The sequence below is a fragment of the Eubalaena glacialis genome, chromosome 14 (assembly GCF_028564815.1).
Source record: "Eubalaena glacialis isolate mEubGla1 chromosome 14, mEubGla1.1.hap2.+ XY, whole genome shotgun sequence".
Lineage (NCBI taxonomy): Eukaryota > Metazoa > Chordata > Mammalia > Artiodactyla > Balaenidae > Eubalaena > Eubalaena glacialis.
Window position 1 is genome coordinate 2055398 of NC_083729.1, and position 25261 is coordinate 2080658.

The following is a 25261-nucleotide window of genomic DNA, read 5'->3' on the forward strand; positions in this document are numbered from 1 at the left end:
GGATTTAAACCTCAGGAGTTTCAGTGGTGTCCAGGCTTTTAGTAACTAACACTGCTGCTTCTCTCACTGTACGTTTCTTGAAAGCAGAAATCATGTATGGTTTTAACACACATTTGCTGCACACAAGTATCAAGTACTTATACAGCTATGAACTGTGTTTTTATTTCTCTGTAACTGTCCCTCAGCGCCTCAAGCATAACAGGTCCTCAAAAGCCATTTGAATAAACAGAAACCAATACAGAGCTGAAACAGGCCCAGCTCAATGCGACCTACCTGCCCTTCTAGCTCATCCCTTACCCCTCTCCCCCCCAACCCCGTCTCCTTCACTCTGTCCACACAGGCTCTCTCCCTGTCCTTCTGGACTGCCACGTGCATCCCCTAGGAGAGCCACTGCTACACTAGGGGGGTCCACTCATCTCAGCCCTTCGCTGAGCACCCACTGTGCCACGGTCACAGCGAACAGGCACTGGAGAGTACAGGACGAGAAGGAAACAAGAAGCAGGGGAGACAGGTGAAATTCCAGCAGACGTCAGCATTAGGGGAAGCTGGGTGAAGGGGACACAGGAACTTTCCGTGTATCTTCGCAACTCTTAGTGTAGATTTAACATTGTGTCAAAATTAAACGCCCCCGGCCCCCCCCCCCAAAAAATAGAGTGCCTGCTTCCAGGAACGCCAATGCTAGAGGAAAGGTACACAAGCAAATACACCGGAGTGAGTGGTGAGAATCAGGCCACAAGGAACGCCCGGGGATGAGGGGAGGCGGCGGGGGCTCCCAAGCCCGGGGGTCGCGGGCAGAACCGCTGCGCCCCCCGTGTGTCACGCAGGCCCCTGGCCCGTCCTGGATGACCACGGCCTCTGGCCCCCGAATCCCCAGTGACCTCGGCTGCACCGGCGTCGCGGGGCCCTCCTGTCACCCACCTGGAACTCCAGGCCGTAGATCACTGGTGCGTCGTCCTCCATGCTGCGGCGGCTCAGTCGCCTAAGGCCGGTCCCCGGAGCGGGCGCGCCCCACCTCAGCGCCCATTCATTCCCTCCAGCCCCGGCGGCGCCGAACCGGAACTCTTTCTGGCCCACCCCGGCTCCCGTAGGGCTCACTTCCTGTGTTTTCCTGATGAGTCATCAATGCGCTCCTCGCCGGCGGCCAATGGCGGCAGCGCCGGGCTTGTGCGCATGCTCACTTGGCTCCCATCCGGGCTCTCGGCTCCCATCCGGGCTCTCAGCTCCCAGTCCCCGGAGAGTGGGACCTCGAGGGGAGGAGCGGCCTGGGGACTCCCGCGGGGAGGCGGGGGCGGAGCGGAGCGGAGCCGACTCGGCCCGGCCCGGCTCGCAGTTACGGCCGCCCGGCGGTCTGCAGCTCGGGGCCCTCCCTGCTCCATCGCCCCGGAGGGAATGGCTCCCCTGGGGCTGTGACGCTGTCGTTGGACGGCTGGGCGCCGGGACGCATGCTTTGTAGGCACTGTCGTTAAGTTCTTCACTCCAGCCTTACGGCTAAGGCATCATTCTTACATTTTACAGATGGGCCGCTGCAAATTTCAGTGACAGCTGAGGGCACAGAGGGGTTAAGTTGGGGGGCTAGGGTATGTGCCTGGCCTGTCGGACTCAGGTAGGCCGGGACCAGGATCCTTAAAGTCAGGGACCGGGCTAGTTCATATCTGCAGGCGCCAGGCGGTGTGTGTGGAGTGGCCAAGGGATCGCACTGCCAGGGCTGGGGTGATGCCTGGCATCGGACCACTGGCATTGTTTGGCAGCATTTGCCTCTGTAGGGAGCCTGGTGGGAAGATCCTGGGGTCCCTGGATCTCCAAGGACTGTCATGCGGGAGAGGTTGCCCCGCTCAGGCAGTACTCCCAAAGTGCCTGCCTTGACATTAGGCAATGCCTTTGGCAGACAGGAATGACATTGCATGGAGTCCCAAAATCCCCATAGCTGAACCTCCTTCACTAACCTGGGTTCCATAGGTTTCCAGGACCATGCACCTCTCCTCCATCTGTGTGACCATTTAACATTTCTCTCTTCCCTTAATCTTTGTTTCAAATAACGAGGTCTGGAACAGGTATATGAAAAGATGTTTGATATCACTGATCATCAGGGAAATGCAAATGAACCACAATCAGCTATCACCTCACACCTGTTAGAATGGTTGTCATCAAAAAGTTAAAAGATAAGTGTTGGCAGGGTTGGAGAAAAGGGAACCTTTGTACACTGCTGGTGAGAATGTAAATGGATACATCAACTATGGTAAACAGTATGGAGATTCCTCAAAAAATTAAAAATAGAGCTACCATATGATCTCACAATCCCACTTTTGAGATCCGAAGAAAATGAAATCCCTATCTTGAAGAGATATCTGCACTCCATGTTCACTGCAGGATTATTTGCAGTAGCTGAGACATAGAAACAACCTAAATGTGTGTGTGTGTGTGTGTGTGTGTGTGTGTGTGTGTATGCACACACTCAGCAAGGGCTCACTGCCCTATGCCCATAGAAGACAATACTATGGTACCAGCTTTTGAGAAAAGAATGAGCTTTATTGTGAGGTTGACCAGTAAGGAAACGGGAGACAAGTCTCAAATCTGTCTCCCCAGTCCAAGGTTCGGGGTGAAATTTAAGGGGTTAGGGAAATTTCAAACTTGGAAGCTGATTGGTTAGCCTCAAATCAGTCCATATAAACTACCGGTGCTGCTGGAAGCCAGATTTTCCTTATTGAAAGATTTCTTGCCTCATAAAGGGCTCCAGTGACATTTCTATTTGAGTTCTGTAGACTGAAGATTCTTTGGGGGTCATCCTGGAGACACGTGCAGTGCTGTCTGTAAGATAACTCAAGGTTTGATTAATCAATTTAAGGAGAATAAGCAGTTTAAGCTGGTCAATGTTTTTTAACGTGCTTTTTCATATATATAATGAAATATTATTCAACCTTAAAATGAAGGAAGTCCTGTCGTTTGTGACAACATGAATGAACATAGAGGACATTGTGCTAAGTGAAATAAGCCAGATACACAGAAAGACAAATACAGTATGATTCCATATACATGTGGAATCTAAAAGAGAAAGTTGAAATCATTGTAACAGAGTAGAATGGCGGTTACCAGAGGCTGAGGGGTGGGGGAAAGGGGAGATATTGATCAAAAAGTACAAACTTTCAATTATAAGATGAATAAGTTCTGGAGAGATAGTTAATAATAATATATCCTATACTTGATAGCTAGTGGGAACATGCTATAAGGCACAGGAAGCTCAGCCTGGTGCTCTGTGATGACCTAGATGGGTGGGATGGTGGGAGGTCCAAGAGGGAGGGGATATATGTATACATACAGCTGACTCACTTCCTTGTACAGCAGCAACTAACAACATTGTAAAGCAATTCTACTCCAATTTAAAAAAATATACTATAATTGAAATTTGTGGAGAGTAGATTTCAAATGTTTTCACCACAAACACAGAAAATGGGAAATAAGTGAGGTGATGAATAAGTTCATTCGTTCCATTGTGGTCATCATCTCACAATGTATAGATATATCAAAACATCACGTTGTACACCTTAAATATATACGATTTTTATTTGTCAAAAATAAAATATTTTAAATCATTAAAAAATAAGAATAAAGAATTGGCTGGGTCTGGTTTGGCTTAGTTGTGCTCCAGCGCCTAGCGCTGTGCCTGACACTTAAGCTGTATAGGAATCCTTGGATGAACGAAGAGATCTGGGTGGTTACACCAGAAATCAAGGAAGCAGAGGCACAGACGTGGGCATCCTATTCACCGGCACCGTTTGCCTAAGATTAAGTTGTGGCGCTAAGGAATGCAGGATCTTCATACTGCTGGATTAAATCCACCCAGCTATTATTCGTATTATTATTATTACCATTTTTATCGTTAATGTGGTTACACAGTAGTACAGATGCATGGCAGGAAAAGTTGAAAATAGGCACAAACACAAATCCCTGAAAATAAATGTTTCTAGGGTGCCTTGGCCAGGAAAAAAAAGAGCTTAACCATCTCCCTTCCAGCTGCCCCTCTGTCACACGTTTGTCTGTCGCCTCTGAGGGTCACAACGACTTCCCTCCCCAGTCCCAAGGAAGGGCTGGACTCCCCCCGCGCATTCCCCGCCCCCGATTCCCACCTTGGGGCCCACGCCCCGCCCACCGCAGCATGAACCGGAAACGCGCCGGGCGCTCGGCTCCTGCACTGGGCATGCGCGGGAGCAGGCGCGCGCAGGCGCAGAAGCCGCAGGAGGCGCCGATTCCAGTCCCTCCTTCCCGGCTTTCTCTGCCTTCTCCTTGTGCCCTGGGTTACGGCTGTAGGTGACCCTTTCTCCAACCCCAGGGGGCCGGTGGCAGGTGAGGACAGGGCCCGGGCTGTAGGGAGGGGGGTCGTGCTGTCCCTAACCGCAGTCCCGCCGGCCCTCAGACACAGTTCCCCGGGGGTTTTCTCTCCGGGTCTCCTCCCCGGGGTGTCCTCCCCGAGGGTCTCCTCCCGGGGGTTCTTCTCCCCGGGTCTCTCCTCTCCGGGCGTGTCTCCTCCCCAGGGTTCTCTTCCCGGGAGTTCTTCTCCCCGGGGTTTCCTCCCCGGGGGTCTCCTCCCGGGGGTCTGTCCTCTCCGAGGGTGTCTCCTTCCCAGGGTCTCGTCTCTGTTCCTTCTCCCGCCAAGCCCAGGCTGGTCCTGCCGGGTCCGCAGCGCGGGCCTTCCCTTCCGGGGCGGCCCCCAACGCTTGGCACCGAAAGCTGGGGAGGGGTCTGCGGCCCAGGTCCCAGCTGTGGCCCTCAGTGACTTATTAGTTCTGGTTTACTCTTCGGTGGGTGGACGTTCACAGTGACTCGCCCGACCAGACTCAGTATTGTGAGGGCAAAATGCGGTGGTTTGTGTAAAAGCATGTAAGTCTTGTAAATGTTGGCTGATTCCTTCCAGGACAGCATCCAGCACAGAGCTGACTGATAAGAGTGCATATACTGGGAAGATTTGAAAACACTTTTATTGTAAAAGAGCGTAAGACTCAAAGATGTGCTCTAAAATATGCCTGTTTTCCTCACCCTCATCCACAAAAGAGTTTGACCCCAATGAAACATTTCCTTGGACCTGCCATATGTCTTTATAGCTACTGGAAAACACTGTATTTAAATACTTCTTGTTTCTTTTCGTCAATTCAGAAGGTTGTACTGGGTGGCACACAGCGAGTTAGGGCCCCTGTGTGATGGGCTGGGAGAAGGGATTGAGGACTGCAAATAGGATAATATTCACCAGCCCGCACATCCTGTGATTTCAGACAGGATCTTCACCGTTCCAAGACTGTGTTACCACTCTGCTTCGTCATTAAACTTATAATTACTCTGTTTGTGTGCAGCTTATCACAGTTTAAAAAGTTCCTGTGCATCTGTTGCTATTTAATCTTCATTATCCCAGTTTACAGATGAGGAAGCCGAGGCTAAAGGATTAAATCATTTTCAAAGGTCACGTTATTTAGTAGTGAAGCTAAGACTCAAGCAGTTACTCAGAGCTCTTTGTGCCTCAGCTTGCTGCTCTCAATCACGACCTGTCTAGGAGCCTTACAAGGAGAGCAGAGGCAGAAAAACTGTGTTGGAATCCTGTCAGCATCAAGTATTGGTACTGTGGCTTTGGGCAAATCACTTGACTTTCTCTGCTGTATGATGGAGCTAATACTTTGTGAGTTGATCCTAAGGATTAAATACAATAACTCATGTAAAATGCTTGATCTGTGGTGGGTTTTCTTTACGTGGGGCTTTTATAAATATGTGCTAATTAGATTCCTACCTCATGGCATAGTTCTTTCATGGAAATACGGTTTACATTATTGCAATCTGGTAAAAGATTTGTAATTGCAGAGTCTTATGTCCAGAAAGGGAGCCTGAACAGCAGTAGTTTTCATTGTTCTTAGTGAATTTAAATCACTTAAAGTTAGTACTTTAAAAATATTTTAAGGCATTAATTAAGCTCATTGTGCAAAGAACTCAACTGGACAGAGAAAGTCCGATTTCTTTGCTAGCATTTTGGTGCTGACATAGGCTTAAAACCATGTCTATGATTTCATAAAATTTATTAAATCAATAGTAAGAGAAGCAAAGATTTATATCACATGCAAATCAAGAACAGATTCACGTGAGTTTCCATTTTTAGATTATGAAATGTAAAGACTGCATGTAACATACACGGAAAACACGAAGTTCAAGTGCAGACCCAACGCCGTCTTCTGCCACTAGTGTTGCCAGCGGCTTAGACTCTCATGTGTCCCTCCCCCATCAAACCTCCCCTTGCTGTCACTTCCAAGCTCCTCCCCAACCGAATTGGGTGTTATTACCACCTTGTTTTTGTGTTTGTATTCCTAAAATAGTATATTGTTTAATTTTCATGTTTTGAACTTTATATGGAAAATCATACTGTTTATTTTTCTACCGGTTCTGGGTGCAGAATTAGATTTGTGAGATTCAAACATTGTTGCATTCACTATAGGATGGCTCATTCGTTTTCACTGCTGTTTAGTATTCCATTTTTGGAATATACTGCTGTGTATTTATTATGGCGCCTATGGGCAGTGGTTGTTTCCAGATTTTTTATTTTGGGGGCTTTGAAAAGGGGGCGGTATTTTGTTTGTATTTTCTGTTGTGACATTCATGGTCATAGCTTATGGTGCCCATGTGCAGGAGTTCCTCCGTGATACGTAAGTAGTGGGACCATTTTTGTCTCAACCAGGGCTCTTGAGAGTGAAAAGAGGTGCTTAATTTTACTGCAACCATGGGTATAAAGTGGAATCATTCTAGAAAAATCGAGTTGTATGGCTGTTGAAGTCACAGGACACATGCTTGTGAAATGTGTATCCCTTTCACCTTGTTCAAATCTATGTTCAAAATATTTTTCTGTTGGATCATCTGTAATCCTATTGATTTGTAGGAATTTTTAATATCATCTTGATATTATGAAGTCTGACAGTATCAAGTGTAGGTGAATGTGTTGAACAAGAAGACTATTTACACACCGCTACTAAGTGCGTAAATTGGTACAACCACTTAGTAAAGCAATTTGGCTTTATCTGATAAAGAGGTGTGTTCTCTATGAATGACCCACCGCACACGCTTAACTTTTAATAATGTCATGAAGGAGTTTTCACACGTACAGCAGGAGACATGTACAAGAATATTCATAACAGCACTGTAGATTCACAAACCTAACACCTCAAATATCCATCAACAGAAGAATAGATATTAGGCTGTGGAACCGTCACGCAATAGAGCATCGTCAGCAAAGATGAGTGAATCACAGCTTCATGCCACTTACAGGGTTGGGTCTCAGGTTAGAAGTGGGGAGGGGAAACTAAGGAAAAAACTGAGAAATCTAACATGTCTGAGGAAACAAACGTGGAAAATTAAGGAAAAACAAGGGTGTGACAAATCTCAGAATATTAGCCCAGAAAAGGAGGGGAAGTAGGTGTTATAAACATTGTATCCACTCCATTTTAATAAAAGTTGTTTATAGAAAAGGGGCCTTCAGAAGAGTCAGGGAAAGGAGCAAGAACCTTCTAAGGTATTCCGGTGAAAGGAGTCAGAAAGCCGAGACGGGGCTTTCACCACTGTCCTGTTCCATAGACAGCCCTCTTTCCTGGGGCCAGTGCGGTGTGTGTGTCACAGTTACTTAGTTTCCTCTCTGTCATCTCCTTGAGAGCCAGTAAGGTAGCCTTAATGTAGCTGGTGTCTGAGACACAGTGGCGCTCGGCGAGCAATGATCCCTGACTTGAAGGGCATCTCAGCCCAGTCCTTTGGCGGTGTTTCTAATAAATGTGTAGTTTCCATTCAGAAATTAAGGTAAACAATTTAATTTTTACTCTGGGCTGGGTAACATCTGTGTAAACTGTCACTAGGAAACAGGTGACATTGATTTTCTAAATTAGATTGGATTAGAAACAAGGTTACTGGAGAGAATCAAAACATAGTTACAGACTTAAGCATTGACTTGAAAGAGCGTTCCTCTTAGCTTTCTTCCTTTCAGAAGATGATTTCTTTAAAAACAAGAGTTTGAGGTGAGTTGGTAAACGCAGAATTGCTTGTCAGAGTTTTATTCCTTGCCAAGCTGTTCTTCAGAAAGGTTGCATTCCCCTTATCAATAAGTAAGTTTCCCTAAAATTCCCCAGAACTGTCACTTCTAAAAATCTTTGCCTATTTCACAGGTCAAATTTTTTAAAATCATAGTTTTAACCTGGGTTTCTTTAATTATTGCTTAAGCAGTTGTTTCTTGCTGTAATGATCCAGTCCACGTAATGAATGGGTCTCGATAGTGATGAGTCTTCTCTTATTGCATTGCCTTGTGAGAAGTAGTTCAAGGTCAGCTGTGCACAGTCTTTCCTAGGTCCCCCCATTTTAGTCTGTCTTTCTCTATATCTTGTAATACACACAAATTAACCTGGCAGTGATTTCTGCTTACTTTAAGAGTAGACTTTTCTCCACTTTTCCCTGCATATAAAGAAAGTATCTATGTGATTTTGCCAGTTTTGATATTCTTCACCTTTTCCTGTAATTGCATGTATTGGACATTTTCTTGTAGCCTACGGTTTTTCACAGGTGTCCATTAACATAGTAACGGGGCATCTGGCATTATCATCTGCACTGTTTTTATTCCGAGAAGGGCCCAGTTAACCAGCAGTAGTTCCTGGCATCTCCCGGGTCCCAGGCACTGTGCTGGGCGCGGGGGTACTTCAGTCCCCAGGGGCTTAGTCAGGGGGGCCTGCTTCCATTCCTGGTCAGATGAGTCCCATCACTTCTCTGGTTCTCAGTGTCCTCATCTGTGTTTTAGGGCAGCCCATGCCTGTCTCGTCTGGCTGTTGCAAAGGTTAAACAAAGTCATTGCCGTTCCGTGGTCTTCATGCTTAGTCTTCGTGTCCTGCCTGGGGAGGACCAGGGAAAAGCCTTACATGTTGGGGTGCGTCCACTCTGATGTTCCTGAGGCAGCCTCCCATTGGAGCTGTGAAACATTACAAGTAAAGGGGCTTTCGTTCCTTTTCATTGTATTTTTGACTTATTTACAGCTAATAATTATTAAGTGAATACATAGTAAGTGGGGAATTAGTAACTGACTATGCTGGTCAAGAAGCTTCTCCAAAATGTTTAACTTTGAGCCTACTTTAAAGTAATCTTGCTTTTGGATCTCAGGGTGGTCCAGGCTATAAAAGGGAAAGAGAGCTAATTTGGAATACTGTGATGAGAGTGTTGACAGAGAAAAAAGTAATCTTATCGAGAGACCAGCTGAGTATAGTTATTTTTTTTCTCTTTTTTATACAATTTTTAAAGGTTACAGCCCATTTACAGTTATTACAAAATATTGGCTGTATTCCTCGTGTTGTGCAGTACATCCCTGTAGCCTGTCTCATAGCCAGTGGTTTGTACCTCTCACTCCCCCACCTCTGTATTGCCTTTCTCCCACTCCCTGCTGGTAACCACTAGTTTGTTCTCTGTATCTATGAGTCTGCTTCTTTTTTTGTTATATTCACTTGTTTGTTGTATTTTTTAGATTCAACAAATAAGTGACATCATACAGTATTTGCCATTCTCTGACTTATTTCACTTGGCATAATGCCCTCCAAGTCCATCCATGTTGTTTCAAATAGAAAATTTTTGTTCTTTTTTATGGCTGAGTAGTATTCCATTGTGTGTACGTGTGTGTGTGTGTATATATGTATATACACACATACATACATACTACATCTTCTTTATCCATTTATCTGTTGAAGGACACTTAGGCTGCTTCCATATCTTGGCAATTGTAAATAATGCTGCTATGAACATTGGGGTACATGTACCTTTTTGAATTAGTGTTTTTGTTTTTTTGAATATATACCCAGGAGTGGAATTGCTGGGTCGTATGGTAGTTCTATTTTTAATTTTTTGTGAAACCTCCATACTGTTCTCCACAGTGGCTGCACCAACTTACATTCCCACCAACAGTGCAGGAAGGTTCCCTTTTCTCCACACCCTCGCCAACATTTGTTGTGTTCTTTTTGATGATAGCCATCCTGACAGGTGTAAGGTGGTATCTCACTGTGGTTCCGATTTGCATTTCTCTGATGATTAGCGGTGTTGAGCATCTTTTCATGTGCCTGTTGCCCATCTGCATTTCCTCTTTGGAAAAATGTCTATTTGATTCTTCTGCCCATTTTTCAATTGGGTTGTTTGATTTTTTGATGTTGAGTTGTATGAACTGTTTATATATGTTGGGTATTAATCCCTTATCAGTCATATCATTTGCAAATATTTTCTCCCATTCAGTTGGTTGTCTTTTCCTTTTGTCAAGGTTTCCTTTGCTGTGCAAAAACTTTTAAGTTTAGTTATTTGTTTATTTTTGCTTTTTTTTTCCTTTGCCTTACAAGACAGATCCAAAAAAATATTGCTGCGATTTATGTCAAATAGTGTTCTGCCTGTGTTTTTCTCTAGGAGTTTTATAGTATCTTACATTTAGGTCTTTAATCTATTTTGAGTTTATTTTTGTATATGGTGTTACTATAGGCTGAAGTGTCTTGGGAAGGCTTGAGGGCAGAGGCGGAATTTCAGCTGCGTCTTAAAGAATGAGTAGGGTTTAAAAGGCTGAGACCTCACACCCGTTAGGATGGCTGCTGTCAAAAAGACAGAAAATTAGCTAGTGCTGGTGAGGATGTGGAGAAATTGGAACCGATGTACACTCTTGGTGGGGATGTAAAATGGTGTAACTAATGGAAGATAGTTTGGGTAGTTCTTCACAAGATTAAAAATAGAACTGCCACATGAATGATCCAGAAATCCCACTTCTGGGTTTTTACCCAAAAGAGTGGAAAGCAGGGTCTCAGAAGAGATATTTGTACACCCATGTTCACAGCAGCAGTATTCATAGTAGTCAAAAGATGGAAGTAATCTAAGTGTTCATCAACAGATAAATGGATAAACATGGTATGTACATACAATGGGATATTACTCGGCCTTAAAAATAAGGAAATTCTGGGACTTCCCTGGTGGTCCAGTGGTAAAGAATCCACCTTACAATGCAGGGGATGTAGGTTTGGTCCCTGGTCAGGGAACTAAGATCCCGCATGCCACGGGGCAGCTAAGCCTGCGTGCCGCAACTACTGAGCTCACGCACCTCAACTAGAGCCCGCGTGCCATAACTACAGAGCCCACGCGCCCTGGAGCCTGCGCGCCACAACTAGAGAGAAGCCCACGCACCGCAGTGAAGAGCCTGCACGCCGCAACTAAGACCCGACGCAGCCGAAAATAAATAAATAATAATAATAATAATAAATCTTTTTAAAAAAATAAGGAAATTCCGACATATGCAATAACATGGGTGAACCTTGAGGACATTGTGCTCAGTGAAATAAGCCAAACACAAAAGGACAAATACCACGTCATTCCACAAATACCATATCTAGGGTCCCTCCCTAGCGTAGTCAGATGCATAGAGACAGACAACAGAATGGTGGTTGCCAGGGGCTGGGGGAGTGGGAGACGGGGAGTTAGTGTTTCCTGTATTATTTATTTCAGTTTTGCAGGATGAGAAGAGTTCTGGAGATGGGTGGTGGTGATGGTCGCACAGCAAACCGAATGTACTCAATGCCACTGAACTCTACACTTGGCAGTGATTTCGGTGGTAGATTTTATATGATGTGTCTTTTACCACAAAAATAAATAAATGGCTGGAGAAATGGAGGCTATTGAATTTTAAACCATTTGAATATATAGCTGATAAACTGATAAACATTTTTAACAGACTTTTATTTTTTAAAGCAGTTTTAGATTCACTGCAAAATTGAGAGGAAGGTGCAAAGACTTCTCATCTCCCTGCTGCCCCGACACAGGCAGAGCCTCCCTCATTATCCACATCCCCGCCAGATGGTGCGCTGGTCACAGCTGATGGGCCTGTGTTGACACGTCCTAATCACCCGAAGCCCACAGTCTACGTTTAGGTCTCACTCTGCGTGTGGTACATTCTGTGCGTGTGAACAAATGTATATAATGATGCGTATCCACCGTTGCAAGGACGCGAATTCACCATTTTTATAAATCAGAAAACAGTTTCAATGAGATAAAACCGTCGTAATGGTAACTGAGCTGGAAGCTGATGAGGCTGACGTGTGTTTGTCTTTGTCTCAGGCGCCCATGGAGAGTGCTGAAGGTGCCGAGCAGCACGCGCCCGAGCGGAGCGGTCCAGCCGAGGGGCCGGCCCAGAGCACGGCTCCGCAAGGGCCCCGGCAAGACCAGGGGCAGCCCCTCTATCACGAGGAAACCATTGATCTCGGTGGAGACGGGTTCGGGTCAGAAGACTCGAATAACTTAGTGGACAAGCTCGATGAGCCCATGATGGAGAGCGTCCTCATCTCTGATTCCCCGAACAACAGCGACGATGGCGCGGGGGACCTGGGTTGTTTGCAGGATGTCGTGGAGACTGCGGAAGGCGGCGCAGATCACAGACGGGAAAGCGTCGTAGATGAAGAAGCGCTGGACGCTCTGAGTGATGACGGTGAAAGTGATGGAGAGGACACACCTAAAGACGTCTCGGACATGACCTCCGACAGCAGAGCATCGTTGAAGGAAGACCCAGAGCAAGAGGAGGTGAAAGACCTGCCCACCTTTGAGCACGAGGGTGCAGAGGACTTGGGCCCAGGGGACGCGAGGGCGCCCGCAGCGGGGCCGGCATCAGGACTGTCCCCCCGGCAGCCGTCCCCCAAAGACGAGCCGGTGCCCATGTGCACCATCTTCAGCCAGCCGCCGCCCGCCGGCTCCCAGCCCCAGGTCCCGCGCGATGGCTTCGAGTCCCAGATGGTGAAATCGCCCAGTTTCAGCGGCGCGAGCGAAGCGGCCGCCAGGACCCCTCCTCAGGTGGTCCAGCCGAGCCCCAGCCTGAGCAAATTTTTTGGCGATACAACCAGCACTAACTCCTTGGCCTCGGACTTCTTTGATTCCTTCACAACCTCGACCTTCATCTCCGTCAGTAATCCCAACGCCAGCCCTTCGATTCCAGAAAGCTTGTCTTCACTCGCCGCTACCCCAGTGGGAGAAAACTCCCTGGGTTCTGCCGACCCTTCTTACTCCCCAGGGACGGAAAGATCGGAGTCAGGTGTTTCCACAGCTTCTCTGGAAATTCCTCAGTCTCCAAAACCGTTTTCGCAGATCCAGGCTGTGTTTGCCGGGAGCGAGGACCCCTTTGCCACCGCCCTGAGCATGAGCGAGATGGACCGGAGAAACGACGCCTGGCTTCCCGGGGAGGCGACCAGGAACGTGCTGATTTCAGTCACCACCCAGCAGTACAGCACGGTGTTCGTGGACAAGGAGGGCCTCACCATGCCGGGCCTCAAGTTCGACAACATCCAGGTGAGAGCAGAGAGGCTTCGGAGCGCGCGCGGGCTGGTGGGCGCCTCTCGGCGAAACTGGCGATTCCGTGTCCACAGCTCATTCCTTTTCATCTGTTGCTGTTTCATGTACGTGCATGTGTGAAAACCTTTCGAGGACTGAAAAACCGTTATTTTACAGCAGTTCCAAAGATTCTGATTGCGAGAATCTTTGTTATGATGTCACTGGGTAATTTGGAACCCTGCTGATTTCTCTGATATAATGTGGTTTAGGTACTAATCAGAGGCTTAGAAATAAGTACCAACAAAGTATTTGCGTCACAATTCTCTGAAGTAGTTTTAAACTTTGCGTGATCAGTTTATTTATGACATTTGAGCTCTAGTAAATGATAAATCCCTGTTCCTTTTTTTAGATATGGAAAACTATATCTGCAATACATACAATGTGCTTGATGTAGAAAGGGTTCTTATAGATTTGGTAAAAAAAAAATACGAATGGCCCCTCAAAATAATAAATCATAAAAATATATAAATATTACATGCAGTAAATAGCAATACTAAAAAGTTCAATTTTACCAGTAATCAAAGGTGATAAAGTTATTTTCATTTTCTGTTGTCAAAGTTATTTATAATTATTCCATGTTTGTTAGAATGTGAGAAAATAGCCTGCTTAAGCAGCCCTGGTGGGACTGATAATTTGGTACAAACTTTCTTAAATAAAGTTGTAAAACGCACGTCCAAATGTGCATATCCTTTGACCCAGAAATCCCACCTTTAGGAATTATTTGTAAGGAAATAATCTCACTGAGGTACAAATACCCAGCTTTTGGGCTGCCCATCAGAGTGAGGTTTATCATTGCAAAGAACCTGAAACCATCTGAAAGCCCATTATCAGAAGGCTGGTTGAATACATTTGACACATCTTGTTTTTTCAGTGGAATATTTACGTAGGTATTAAAAATGATGTTATATTGAAATAAATACTTTTATCGTGAAAAAAAGAAAAAATAAAAATGATGTTATAGCAAAATACTTAATGAGGTTCGTATTTTCTAAGATGGCATGCAGCCTGCCTTACGTGATAACGTTTTTGTAGGTATGTGTGTACGTCCACGTGAGGTAGCTCAGTTGCATGTCACGTGTAGTTTGTCCCGCCCGGGTTGCAGGTGGGATCAGCAGTGTCTGTGCCACACGAGGTCCTGCATGGGTCTCTCCTCTGGGAGCCGAAGGAGGACCCTGCGGTCCTCAGCAGGCCCTCCCGGGGGAAGGCGTCCCCCTTCCCACACGCTCGGCAGGGTCAGAAAGCCCAGTGCAGGCAGTGGAGCCCGGAGCCCCGTGAGGCCGAATCCTGTAAGAAGTAGAGTGGCTGCTGGAGAAGTGAGGCCAGTTGGCTGTTTTTCTCAGTAACTGAAGTGAAAGCCTGCAGGTTCCAGATATTTTGCACGCCCGTCTCTACAGCGAATTTGCTCGCTAAGCGCGTCTTCCTGGTGGGCTTGCTGCCCGCCAGGCACTGTCCTCAGCCCCCTTCTCCACCCCCTCAAGCAGAATGTACTGAGCGTGAATTTACCTTCGCAGGGTCTTCTCAGTGAATCACAGTTATGGACTCTGATTTCAGGGATATTTGATGTTCAGGATTTGATGACTTAACCCAGTGGTTCCCAACAGGGTGCTGAGGCCCAGGGCTCCTAGGGTGCATTTAGAACCATGTAGAGGTATTTCACTGTGGTCGCCTAAAGGGCTGGGCTGAGCACATGAGCTTTCGTGGACAGGGCCGGGGATGCTGAATGCCCCGGGGTGGCTGGCTAGTCTCCTGCAGTGAAGCGTGTCGGTCATTCTTGAGTTGGGGAACACAAAGTGCTGATGTTCGTTGCTAGTTTAACCCAGATGGAATCAGGCATGGAGGCCCTTTCTACCAGTGAAAAGCACGGGTTCTGTGATAGCTCCTCTGCAGCTTTGAAGCTTCCAGGTGGCTAATTGTGAACTAAGCAGGGCATTGGGTGAATCAGCCAGGGTCGGGGCGCCCACTGCATGGCAGGACCCACACTAGCGGCCAGCCAGGAGACAGCGTGTTTCCCTTCTGCTTCCTTTAAATCCTAAGGCAGTGTTTTCCGTGCCTCTTGCAATTCACAGTGATTGTTTTGGAAACCTCATGGTAAACTGAAATATGAATTAAGAATAGTTCCTAAAATGTCTTTGACTTAACCATAGAACAAATGTGCTGGTTGTTTCTTCACCTGTGTCTCTTCAGTTGTATATTATCCTTCAAAGAACTCTTCATTCCCAGGATAGAAAAGAAAAACTGTGTGGTTTACCTTGGAAATGCTGTGTTTATTTGCCAGAGGACTTAAGATCGGGGTAGAACACATCTATTAACTCACTGTGCACACCAAGCTTGTAAGAGGTCAACCAAGCATTTGTTGGATTTACCTGTTCACAGGTTTCTCCCTGTGCCACTGTAACTGTTGCAGCATTGTTCTAAGTCAGCTTTCTAAAACACCTCGAAATTTTTCCAAATTGCTCACCTATTGGTGCCTAATTAAAAATTCCTTCCTATGGGATAAAATTTGGGGGGAAAATTGTTAAATTGTTTCCTTATGAAGTGACTTCTATAGCAGTCTGAGTTAAGTTAGAGGCCATGAAGATGAGCGTGTAACACTTCATCCAACCACATAGCATCAAAAGAGGAATGTCGGCATTTTTAACTAATTAGAGTCTTAGACGGCCTGTGTTCTTAAAGAGATAAATGGAAAGTTTGTGGCGAAATGATCGTTCAGAAATTTTCAGAACCAGTGAAGAATGGAAGCTGGAGAATATTTGTATGAAGCTTGTTCAGTAAGGAGAGAGAGAGAGGGAGTAAAGGAGGGAGAGGGAGAGAGACAGAAGAGATAAGTAAACTAGAAGCAGCAGAATGTCAGTGGTAAAGGTAGTAAGATCGTGAAGGGAAGATAGTAGGGTGGGGACTCAGAATGCTGTGGCCTTGCTGGTGGATCTGGAAACCCAACATCCAGACTTGAGACTGGGCCTTTCCACCACCCTGTCTCATTCTGTTCCCTGATCTTTCCTTCCCCTCGCCCTTCCTGCAATTTGGATTTGACGGGAATCCCATCAGGGAAGCCCACAGTTTGAGAAAACCCCTTTCCCGGGCCATGCTAAGTCCCTGTGTTGGAAACCTGCAGATGGCCAAAGATGTACCTGTTCCTGCAGGTCTGCTAGCTACAAATTCTCTCCCCTTTGAGTCTGAAGAAATTTCATTTTCACTATCAAAGCTCTTTTTGCTGGAAATGCAATGTGTTTACAACACGTAGACTTGGAGGTTGACTCAGCTTTATTCCTTTCAGCACTTGGAAGGTGTCCTTCCATGGTCTTCCAGTTGGTATCGTTGCTGATGTGAAGTCTGTAGTAATTTTTATCTTTGCTCTTCTGTACCTAGTGTATATGTTTTCCTCTGGTTGGTTTTAAGATTTTATCACTGATTTTCAACAGTTTGATTCTGATGTGCCTTCCCATGGTTTTCTTTTATGTTTATCTTGCTTAGGTTTCATTCACCCTGTTGGATCTGTGGCTTTATTATTTTCACCAATTTTAACATTTTTGGTCATTACTTCTTCAGTTAGCTCTTCTGTTTTTCACTCTCTCTCCTCTGCTTCTGGGAACTCCAGTTTCACATATTACTCGATACTGCTAATGAGATCATTAAGGATCTGTTTTTGTTTTTGTTTTCAATCATTTTTCTCTTTGTACTTAAGTTTGGGATTCTGTCATTCTGTCCTTCAGTTTGTTCATCTTTCCTTCTGCACTTTGTAGTTTGCAGCTGATGCTAGTCAGTAAATTTTTCGTATTTTTTGTCTCTATAATTTCCATTTAGTTCCTTTCTGTATATTTTTCTCTCCTCGTTCTGTGCAAGTTTTACTTTAGATCTTTGAGCACATTTATAATAGCTCTTGCGCAGTTCTATTCTGAAAATTCCATCAGTTCTGTAATTTCAGAGTCTATTTGTATTTACTTTTTCTTTTGGTCATGAGTCACGTGTGCCTGCGTTTTCACATGTCTAGTTATTTTTTATTAGAAGGTGGATATTGTGGATTTCCTAATGTTGAGTGTCTATGTTTTGTCATCTTCCTTCAAAAAGATTTGTATTTTGTTCTGGCCAGCAGATGTATTTGATCCTTTTCAGGTTTATTTTTTAGCTTCTTAGGGTGAGTTTAGAGTAGCGTGTATACTTGGGTGACCTTTCTGACGCCTGTACCGAGTGCCTGTGTGTCCGAGAGCGCTCTGCAGTGGTTGGCCTGGACTGGACATCTCTCAGCCCCAAGTGAGCTCACAGCTGCCCTGTCCCTGCGCACGCACCGTTCACCACTCAGCGGTACCCTCGAGGGCCCACGCGGGTTTCCAGCCCTGCTCTTTGTACAGTTGCGTCCTGTCTGGTGCTCTGACTGCCAGGTCCAGCCAGCTGCCCTCCAGCTCCCAGCCAGTCCCCGCTCGGCGAGTTCCCCATGCTCGGTGTGCCCCCCGCACCACTGTGGTCCCCAACTGCCTTTGGGTTCAGGAGCTCAACTCCTCTTCTCCCTTGTCTCAGATCACATCCTTCTCTGTGTCGGAAGACACTTGTTGTGTCTGTGCTTTCCGTGTTCTAGTTGTTTACGTTAGGACGATAAGCCCAGGCTGGGTCACTCTGTGATGGACAGAAGCAGACGTTGCTGCCGCTGCGTTTGTTCGCCGCATTCGCAGGTGGGCCTGGCTCCCCTTTCTTAGGTTCCTGATGTGAAGGGTGCTGACCTACGTTGAACATGTGTGTGAGATAGGGAAGGTCTGGAGTGGCCAGCGCAAGCCGTTTGTAACCGTCCTAAAGCGGACGTATCAGTGAACAGCTTCCCTTAAATACCGATTTGTTTAGGGCCCCCTGCGAAAGGGGTTTAGATTGTTTTTGTTTTTACAGCGTAATTAAGATAGAGTTCACATGCCATATAATTCACACATCTAATTTACAATTCAGTGGTCTTTAGCATTTCTGACAGAGTTGTGCAGCCATCACCACAGTCAGTTTGTGGAACATTTTCATCACCCCAGAAGAAGCCCCATCCCTTCACCCCACCCCAGCTCCAGGCAACCACTGACCTGCTTTCCATCTCTCTGGATTCTCCTCTTCTGGACACTTCATACAAATGAATCACACGACGTGTGGTCTGTCATGACTGGCTTCTTTCATTGAAGCATGTTCAAGAGTCATCCGAATTGCAGCATGTGTCAGTGCATCATTCCTTTCTGTTGTCAAATACGGTTGACCTTGAACAATGCGGTCTGAGCTGTGCAGGTCCACTGACTGCTGGGTTACATAGTAAACCTGTGGTTAGCATTTTGAGGCACATCCAAGCTGTCTTCCAAAACGGCTGCACCATCTCACATTCCACCAGCGACGTATGCGGGTTCCGAGGTCTCCACAGCCTCGAGTTTGGAGTTTGTTTTGTGTTTGTTTGTTGGGATGTCGTCTTTTCGGGCGGCGTCACTCCCCCTGGATTAGGAGGACAGAGCCCTCCCGGGAGGAGCAGCCACGTTTCTCGTTGGTGCCCAGGCGGAGTGCCGGGCGAGGCTGCGCCGCTGTCCTTTCAGCTCCACTGCCTGTGACCGCATGTGTCGTCAGGCTTCCTGACAGTAAAGCCCAAAGCCCGTGCTCTGGGAGTCAGCTGCTCTGGGTTTTGCTTTGACTTCATCCATTAAAACTTAGAAGGCACTGCTGAAGCCGTTCCCACACTGCAGGAGGGGAGGCCCTCTGCAAGCTGAGATCCAGCACCTGACTCGTTCACCCTCAGTCTCCCCACGCTCCCCTGCCCTGGGTGCCCTCCCCTGAAGGTTTGCTGATTGGAAGGGGTCCCTGGGGTTCTAGGTGGATCCCACCCCGCATAGCTCACAAGACACCCTGGGGAGGAAGCTTGCTCCCCTCGCTCCCGTGAGCATGGAGGGTCTGCGGCAAAGGCGCTGTGAGCCCCGTGTCAGAACTGCCTTCAGCTGAGTGACATGGCGAGAGCCGGTCCATGTTAGGGCGTTTTGTCGCATCTTTGGGCTTTCAGGGGTGAGATGTTTGTCAGTTCTACATATGCTCATGTCTCAGGAACTTCCCTGCTAACTCAGGTGTTAACTAACAGAGAATTTTAAAGGGCAGGAGAGTTTCGCAGTGTGGTCTTATTAACTTAGAAGGTTGCAAGGATGGAGAAGTTAGATGGGTCTTCCCTCGGCGGCATTAAGATGTGATTTTGCCCTTTCCTGGTTCGCAATTCCTCTGGCTCAGATAAAGCTCCTTGTCTGATAGGAGTTACATTTGTGCAAAGCTTTATGGAGCCAGATGGCTGAGTTCTTTTTATTCCGCCCTTTAATTATCCCTCCTAGATCAGTTAGCCACTTCTGTGGTTCTGGCATCTGAAGTATTTCACCTTACCCTCTGAAAGCAAAAAAATCATAGAACTGCAGCTTCTAGATCTCTGCCCCTGTGTAAGACGTGCGGCTTGGTCTCTGAGCACCTGGGCCTCCGTCATGGCTCCTCCCAGGTTTCTCCTGGGTCACTTGGCCATGGATGATCCCTCTTCCCCTGGCCTCGCCCATCTGTCCTCCCATACGGTCACTCAGCCCAGGTGCAGGCGGGTCTAACCCGAGGCTGGGGCTGAGAGAGCCCCTGTGTGGAGGCTGATGGGGGCCTTTCCGGAGCAGCCCGCTTCCCGAGTGGAGGGCCCGACAGAGGGAGGGACCCCTGCTCTCCTTGGGCTCGGGAGAGACGCAGCCCTGGCCGGAAGGCAGTACCCTGGGCCACCACTAACTACTCTAGCCAGGCCCTAGGGGCTCCCGGGGGCCCAGGATGGCCAGCAGCTTGGCGGGATGCGGGCAGAGGGCGCTCAGGCCTGCCCGCCCCAGCCTGGGTCCCACCGTGCACGCCGCTTCTCCCAGGGGCGGTGTCGCTCACGCCCCCCATGCCCCGCGCCTCCGGCCCCCCGCCTGGCTTGCTGTGCCCCTTACATAAGCCTGGTACAGGCGCTGGTGATTCACTGCTCTCTCTCCAAAAGAAAGAGCCATTCTAAACTGCACATTTTATTAAAGATCGTGATACCTTAGCGTCTGGTTTATTGAAGTTTGACTGTACTATAACCACATTTTGACTTCCATACACCAATGGAGAAAAAGGAAATTTTGGTTAGCTATGGGTTCTGGTTAGCTGAGTTTAATTAACATTTTATTGTCCTGACATGTTTTTCTTATATTCTTTCAAGGGAGATGCAGTTAAAGACTTAATGCTTCGCTTCCTGGGTGAAAAAGCTGCAGCAAAGAGACAGGTCTTAAACGCCAACTCGGTAGAACAGTCTTTTGTTGGATTGAAACAGCTCATTGTAAGTAACAGTGTATTTGATTTTCTGTGTTTTTTTTTTTTTTTTGATAAGTCCTGCTTCCCTTCATAATATTTTCCCTCGAGTTAATTACTTTGAGTATTTTATCCTAAGCCCTTGCACATAAATAGAATTTTGTTGGATTAGATAACCAGTCCTGTGCAGCAGAGAGCATCATGTTAACGTACTATTTATTTTTTAAGTCCAGTTTTTAAAAAGCATTATTTCAAATGATCAAATTACTTGAAGCAGTATATACTTTGATTAAATATGCTTCATCAAAAATAACTAGAGTGAAATAATTTTATGTTGATTTTCTTAAAATACTCTGTTTTCTCCACTTGGCATAGAAGGTTTATTATTAAATGAATGGATTCCCCAGAAATGCACACAAAAGCCTTTCTTTATTCAGTAACAGGAGTAAGTGCAAACACCAGACAGAGACGCTGTTCTGATATAGGAAACTCTGACTGCAGGCATTTTAAGCTGGGCGGGGCAGATGCTTCTGGTGGCCTGTGAGCCACTGGAAACTGTCTGCCCCACAGCATCTTTTATGATGTTACAAAAGCTTGTGTCCTCAAAAAGGTCAGTAAGAAACACTTGCTTAAAGAAAAGAGAGAGAGAGAGAGACCTAAAAAAAAGAAAAGAAGAAGAAAGAAACACTTGCTTGGGCGGTTTGCTGACATTTTCACGTTGAAACCAATTAAAGTTTAGTTTTTAGTAAATGTAAATCAAATGTTTCATTGAGTTTCTTTCACTGAAGTGATTCTAGACTTATTCCCATGAATGAGAAGCTTTGGGAAGGAAAGATGTGGAGATATTCTATTTTTAAAAGGGAGAGGGAATAGCTAACCTTTAAGCGTCTGTATGCATTATCGTTTGTTAATGAAGTTACAGGTCTTAGAAGGTAACTGTGTCCACGGCCATGTGAATCTGGTGGAATGAACATGTCTCCCTTGTGGAGTGGGCCGCTGTCGTTCCCTTTCCTTGGCCAGTGTCGTGAGCGGTCGGCTGTACCTGAAGTGTGACTTGTCATGATGCGCTTAGAGAGGACACCCGGAGCCACACACAGTCGGTGTCATTCTTTCTCAGGCCATCTTTTTACCTCCTTTGATTATTCCTGCTGTTAATAAATGTATGTGGTCGTTTGATTGTTTTTCATACATTGAAAATACTTGAGGCCAGTAGAAATTTTATTAACAGTCCTAACAAGGAGACCTGTTTAAGGTGGGAAATGTATTCATAAAAAAGACCGTTACCTTGCCCTGGCATTTTAATTATGTCCTAAAATAATTGCTCTCGTCTTTAAGACTAGGAAAGAGTTTCTCAGTGTATTTCCCTAAGTAATGTCAGAGTATTCTAAGATTGTAATTTACAGGGAAATGAATGTCACAGCCTCTGGAGAAAGACGTTTTAATCACTTCAGTGGTGTCATATGTGGCGTTAATGATTTCCTTTGAGTCGTAGGTGGGGAAAAGTTATGTACATACTATCAGTTACTTGAGTGATTTTTATTGGACTATTTTTCTCATTTGGAAGTTGTGGAATGCCTATGTTCAGTTTCTCAAATAGAGTCTATATCTTACTTCCTAGTTTAAAAAAGGTCGTATTTATTTAAGCTTAGATCTTTTTCCCATATATAAATACCTTCATTATCAGAGTTCTACATGTCATATACAATAATCATGAGATTTTTAAGATTTTCTCCACAGCACTTAAAGATTAACATGGTATATTTAAATTCTAATTTTAAAAACAATTTTTTTACCAAAACATTTCTGACATCTACTATTGAAAATGGAGGAAGACCACCAAGAATGGAAACTAGAGGTGGAAAACAATGAGATAGAAATAGCACAAGACACTCTGGAGAAATCCGTAATTATCATCAAGCAGCAGGCGGCCTGTAATCACAAGCCCCGGCTCGCGCGGGTTGCGGAGCTGAGGTCCCGCTGTCCTGAAGGAAAGGGGCGCCAGGCGTTAGAGCCAATGCTGTGTGGTCGCCCCCGCCTGTCCTCGGGTCTCCTTCATCCCCTCCTGCACACCTGCTACCTGGCTCGCCCGTCAGGCCACCCAGAGCTGTGCAGGGAGATGGGGAGGAGGGGGCAGAGGCCAGCCCTGTCTCCTCCAGCCTTTTTCTGGGAACAGAGAGGGACCCTGGCCCTGCCGGCTCTACCTCACCTCTCAGGCAAGTCCGGAGAGCGAAGGAGCATCAGAAAGCTGAAGGCAGTGCTCACTCTTTCGATGCTGGAGAAGTAACCCCCGCCTCCCTGCATCCAGCGCACATGTCTGTGCGTACGCGCACACGCACGCACGTACACGTATGCACACGCATGCACGCACGCGCACGCTTGATGTGTGGGATAGAGGCGGCATCCACCCTGCGTGCTCACTGGAAACACACAAGGACAAGCGCTGGAAAGAGTGAAAGTGAAGCAGGAGCCGCTTGCCCGCCACAGCAGCGGGACGGAGGCCAGGGGCGGTCCCCACACCGAGGGGCCGTGCAGGGTTGGCACGGGGGACGCGTGTGGGAAGAGCCGCGTGGCAGGTTATTGGGGAAAGAACGGAATGAACTGATGGATGAAGGGCATGGCATTAACTGGATGTTCAAGTGGGAAAATAAAAAGACTGCTGCTTCTAAGCACACCCAGAAGGGAATTCCAAGTGAAGTAATTTCAAAAAATAGAAGAGACTCTTAGTGACTCAGGCCAGAGAAGCACTTCTTAACAAGACACAAAAAACTAAACCTTCCAGGAAATATCGATAACCTGACTACTCTGAAATTTAAAACTGTGTTTAACAAAAACACCATAAACAGCATTAAAAAATGAGAGAAGATGTTTGAAATATACATCAAGACCTTCGTCTAACTTATAAGAAACAGATACAGCCCGATAGAAAAACAGGCGAAAGATATGAAGATGCAGTTCATGGAAACCAAACAGCCACTAAGCATGGAAAAAATGCTCAGCCTCACTGGGACCACAGAAATCTCAGCGAGACAAGAGTGTCCTGCGTGTCAGCCCCATCGTATTGGGAGCACCAGCTGTCAGCAGGGGTGCGTGCGTGGGGCGCCTGAACCGGAAGGGCTGCCTTGCAGAGCAGTTTAGCAGCAGCTGGTAAAATACATGGCTTGTGCCGCTTTTAGTCACATACTTTGGGAAGCCTCTGTACGTGTTCATGAAGATACGTTCAGGAATGTGCTGTATGATTTGTATTAGCCAAAAACTTTATTAAAAACCTTAATATCCAGAGCAGTTGAAATACGGGCACAAGAGCCACGTTCATCAGTATGGGTAAATTTCCAGAACAGCGCTGAGCAAGAGGAACGAAGTGCGAAGGCTGCGTGGAACGCCCGGCTCGCATTCATGCTTGAGAACGAGCTGAGAATCCCTCAGCCTCAACTCTGAGGCCGGGGGAGCCCTGGAAACCTAGGACTAGTTTTGGCCGCAAAATCTGCCTTGGCCAGGTTCACCCGGTGCCAGCCCTGGACATTCTCTGCGTCTGTCCTCCGGCCCTTCCTGCCCTGCCCCTGCTCTCCTGCTTCCCTGTTGGAGAGGGGCACTGGGAGCTGGGGGGGTGGGGCGGAGGGGGCAGGGCGAGCTCCTTCCTGGCAGCAGTCCCACGGCCACAGCTCTCCTGCAGCCGCCACCTCTGGCCTGCGCTTGCTTCTGTCCCCCGGCCCTGGCTGCATCGCCGCCCCTGCGAGGTGCTCCTGGCCTCGGCCACACTCCTGCAGCAGCCCCTTCACCCAGCACTCCTGGAACCCCCGGGAACAGTCAGTAGCCCCTGATTGCTGCCAGGCCTCTGGTGGACAAGACAGTCTGTGTTGATCCCACTCGGCGTGAACAAAAATATTCCTGTGCCTGGAAGTGTCTTCGAAGTACACAGTAAACTTGTAGTTTAGCCACGTAAATATTCTGTCATGAAGGATATTATTTGGGGAATCATAAATTGTAAATGGTCAGCTTTTCTAACAACTTCTTTATGTTCTTTCCCTTTTTTTCTTTCTTTTTTTCTTTTTAAAATATGATACAAAGAAATTCATTTCATCTCTCTGTTTCCTCTGCAACCATGTCTGACTCTCAAACCAGAAGATAATCAGATTTAACGTAGAGATTAGAGGAACTCTCTGGTCACCTCTGGTCCTGAGCCGCAGTGGCCAGAGGGGAGCAGGATGAGTCCTCAAACAGGCTGCCGACTGGTGGGCAGGAGGCGCCCAGACTCCCTCCACGTGCTGTTTGTTATTAATTGTCCCGAGGAAGTAGGTCGTTCTGACTCCTAGAAGTTTGGCTGCCGGGTTAGTGTAAGCGTGCTTAGAAATGACTACATGTCACTTACCGACCGGTGATATTAACCAGAAGAGGGCTCGGCCTAAGAAAGGCACGTGCCGTCAAGAGTGGCAAGTATCAGCGTGAGTCTTCCTTGGCAGTCGTCCCTCAGTGTCGTGGGGTTTGGTTCCAGGACCCCCGCGGATACGAGACCCGTGACGCTCACATCTCCTGTATAAAAGGGCGTAGTATTGGCATGTAACCCGCCCACATCCCCTGTGACCCTGACATCATCTCTAGATCACTGACG

General features: G+C 46.8%; 2 protein-coding genes across 8 annotated transcripts in view; one reads left to right on the forward strand and one right to left on the reverse strand.

Annotated features, from left to right (window-relative positions):
- Positions 1-1072, reverse strand: part of EIPR1 (EARP complex and GARP complex interacting protein 1) — an 88283-nt gene extending 87211 nt beyond the window's left edge. For both annotated transcript variants that reach the window (XM_061210666.1, XM_061210664.1), the window contains exon 1: positions 919-1072. Coding sequence is in view for 1 of the 2 variants with exons in the window: in XM_061210664.1 (XP_061066647.1) it covers positions 919-960 (42 nt within the window). In the remaining variant the exon portion in view is untranslated. The remainder of the gene's footprint in view (positions 1-918) is intronic.
- A 3179-nt stretch (positions 1073-4251) lies between these two features.
- Positions 4252-25261, forward strand: part of TRAPPC12 (trafficking protein particle complex subunit 12) — a 67522-nt gene continuing 46512 nt past the window's right edge. For all 6 annotated transcript variants that reach the window (XR_009703829.1, XM_061211294.1, XM_061211295.1 and 3 more), the window contains exons 1-3: positions 4252-4338; positions 12118-13335; positions 20567-20683. Coding sequence is in view for 5 of the 6 variants with exons in the window: in XM_061211294.1 (XP_061067277.1) it covers positions 12124-13335; positions 20567-20683 (1329 nt within the window). In the remaining variant the exon portion in view is untranslated. The remainder of the gene's footprint in view (positions 4339-12117; positions 13336-20566; positions 20684-25261) is intronic.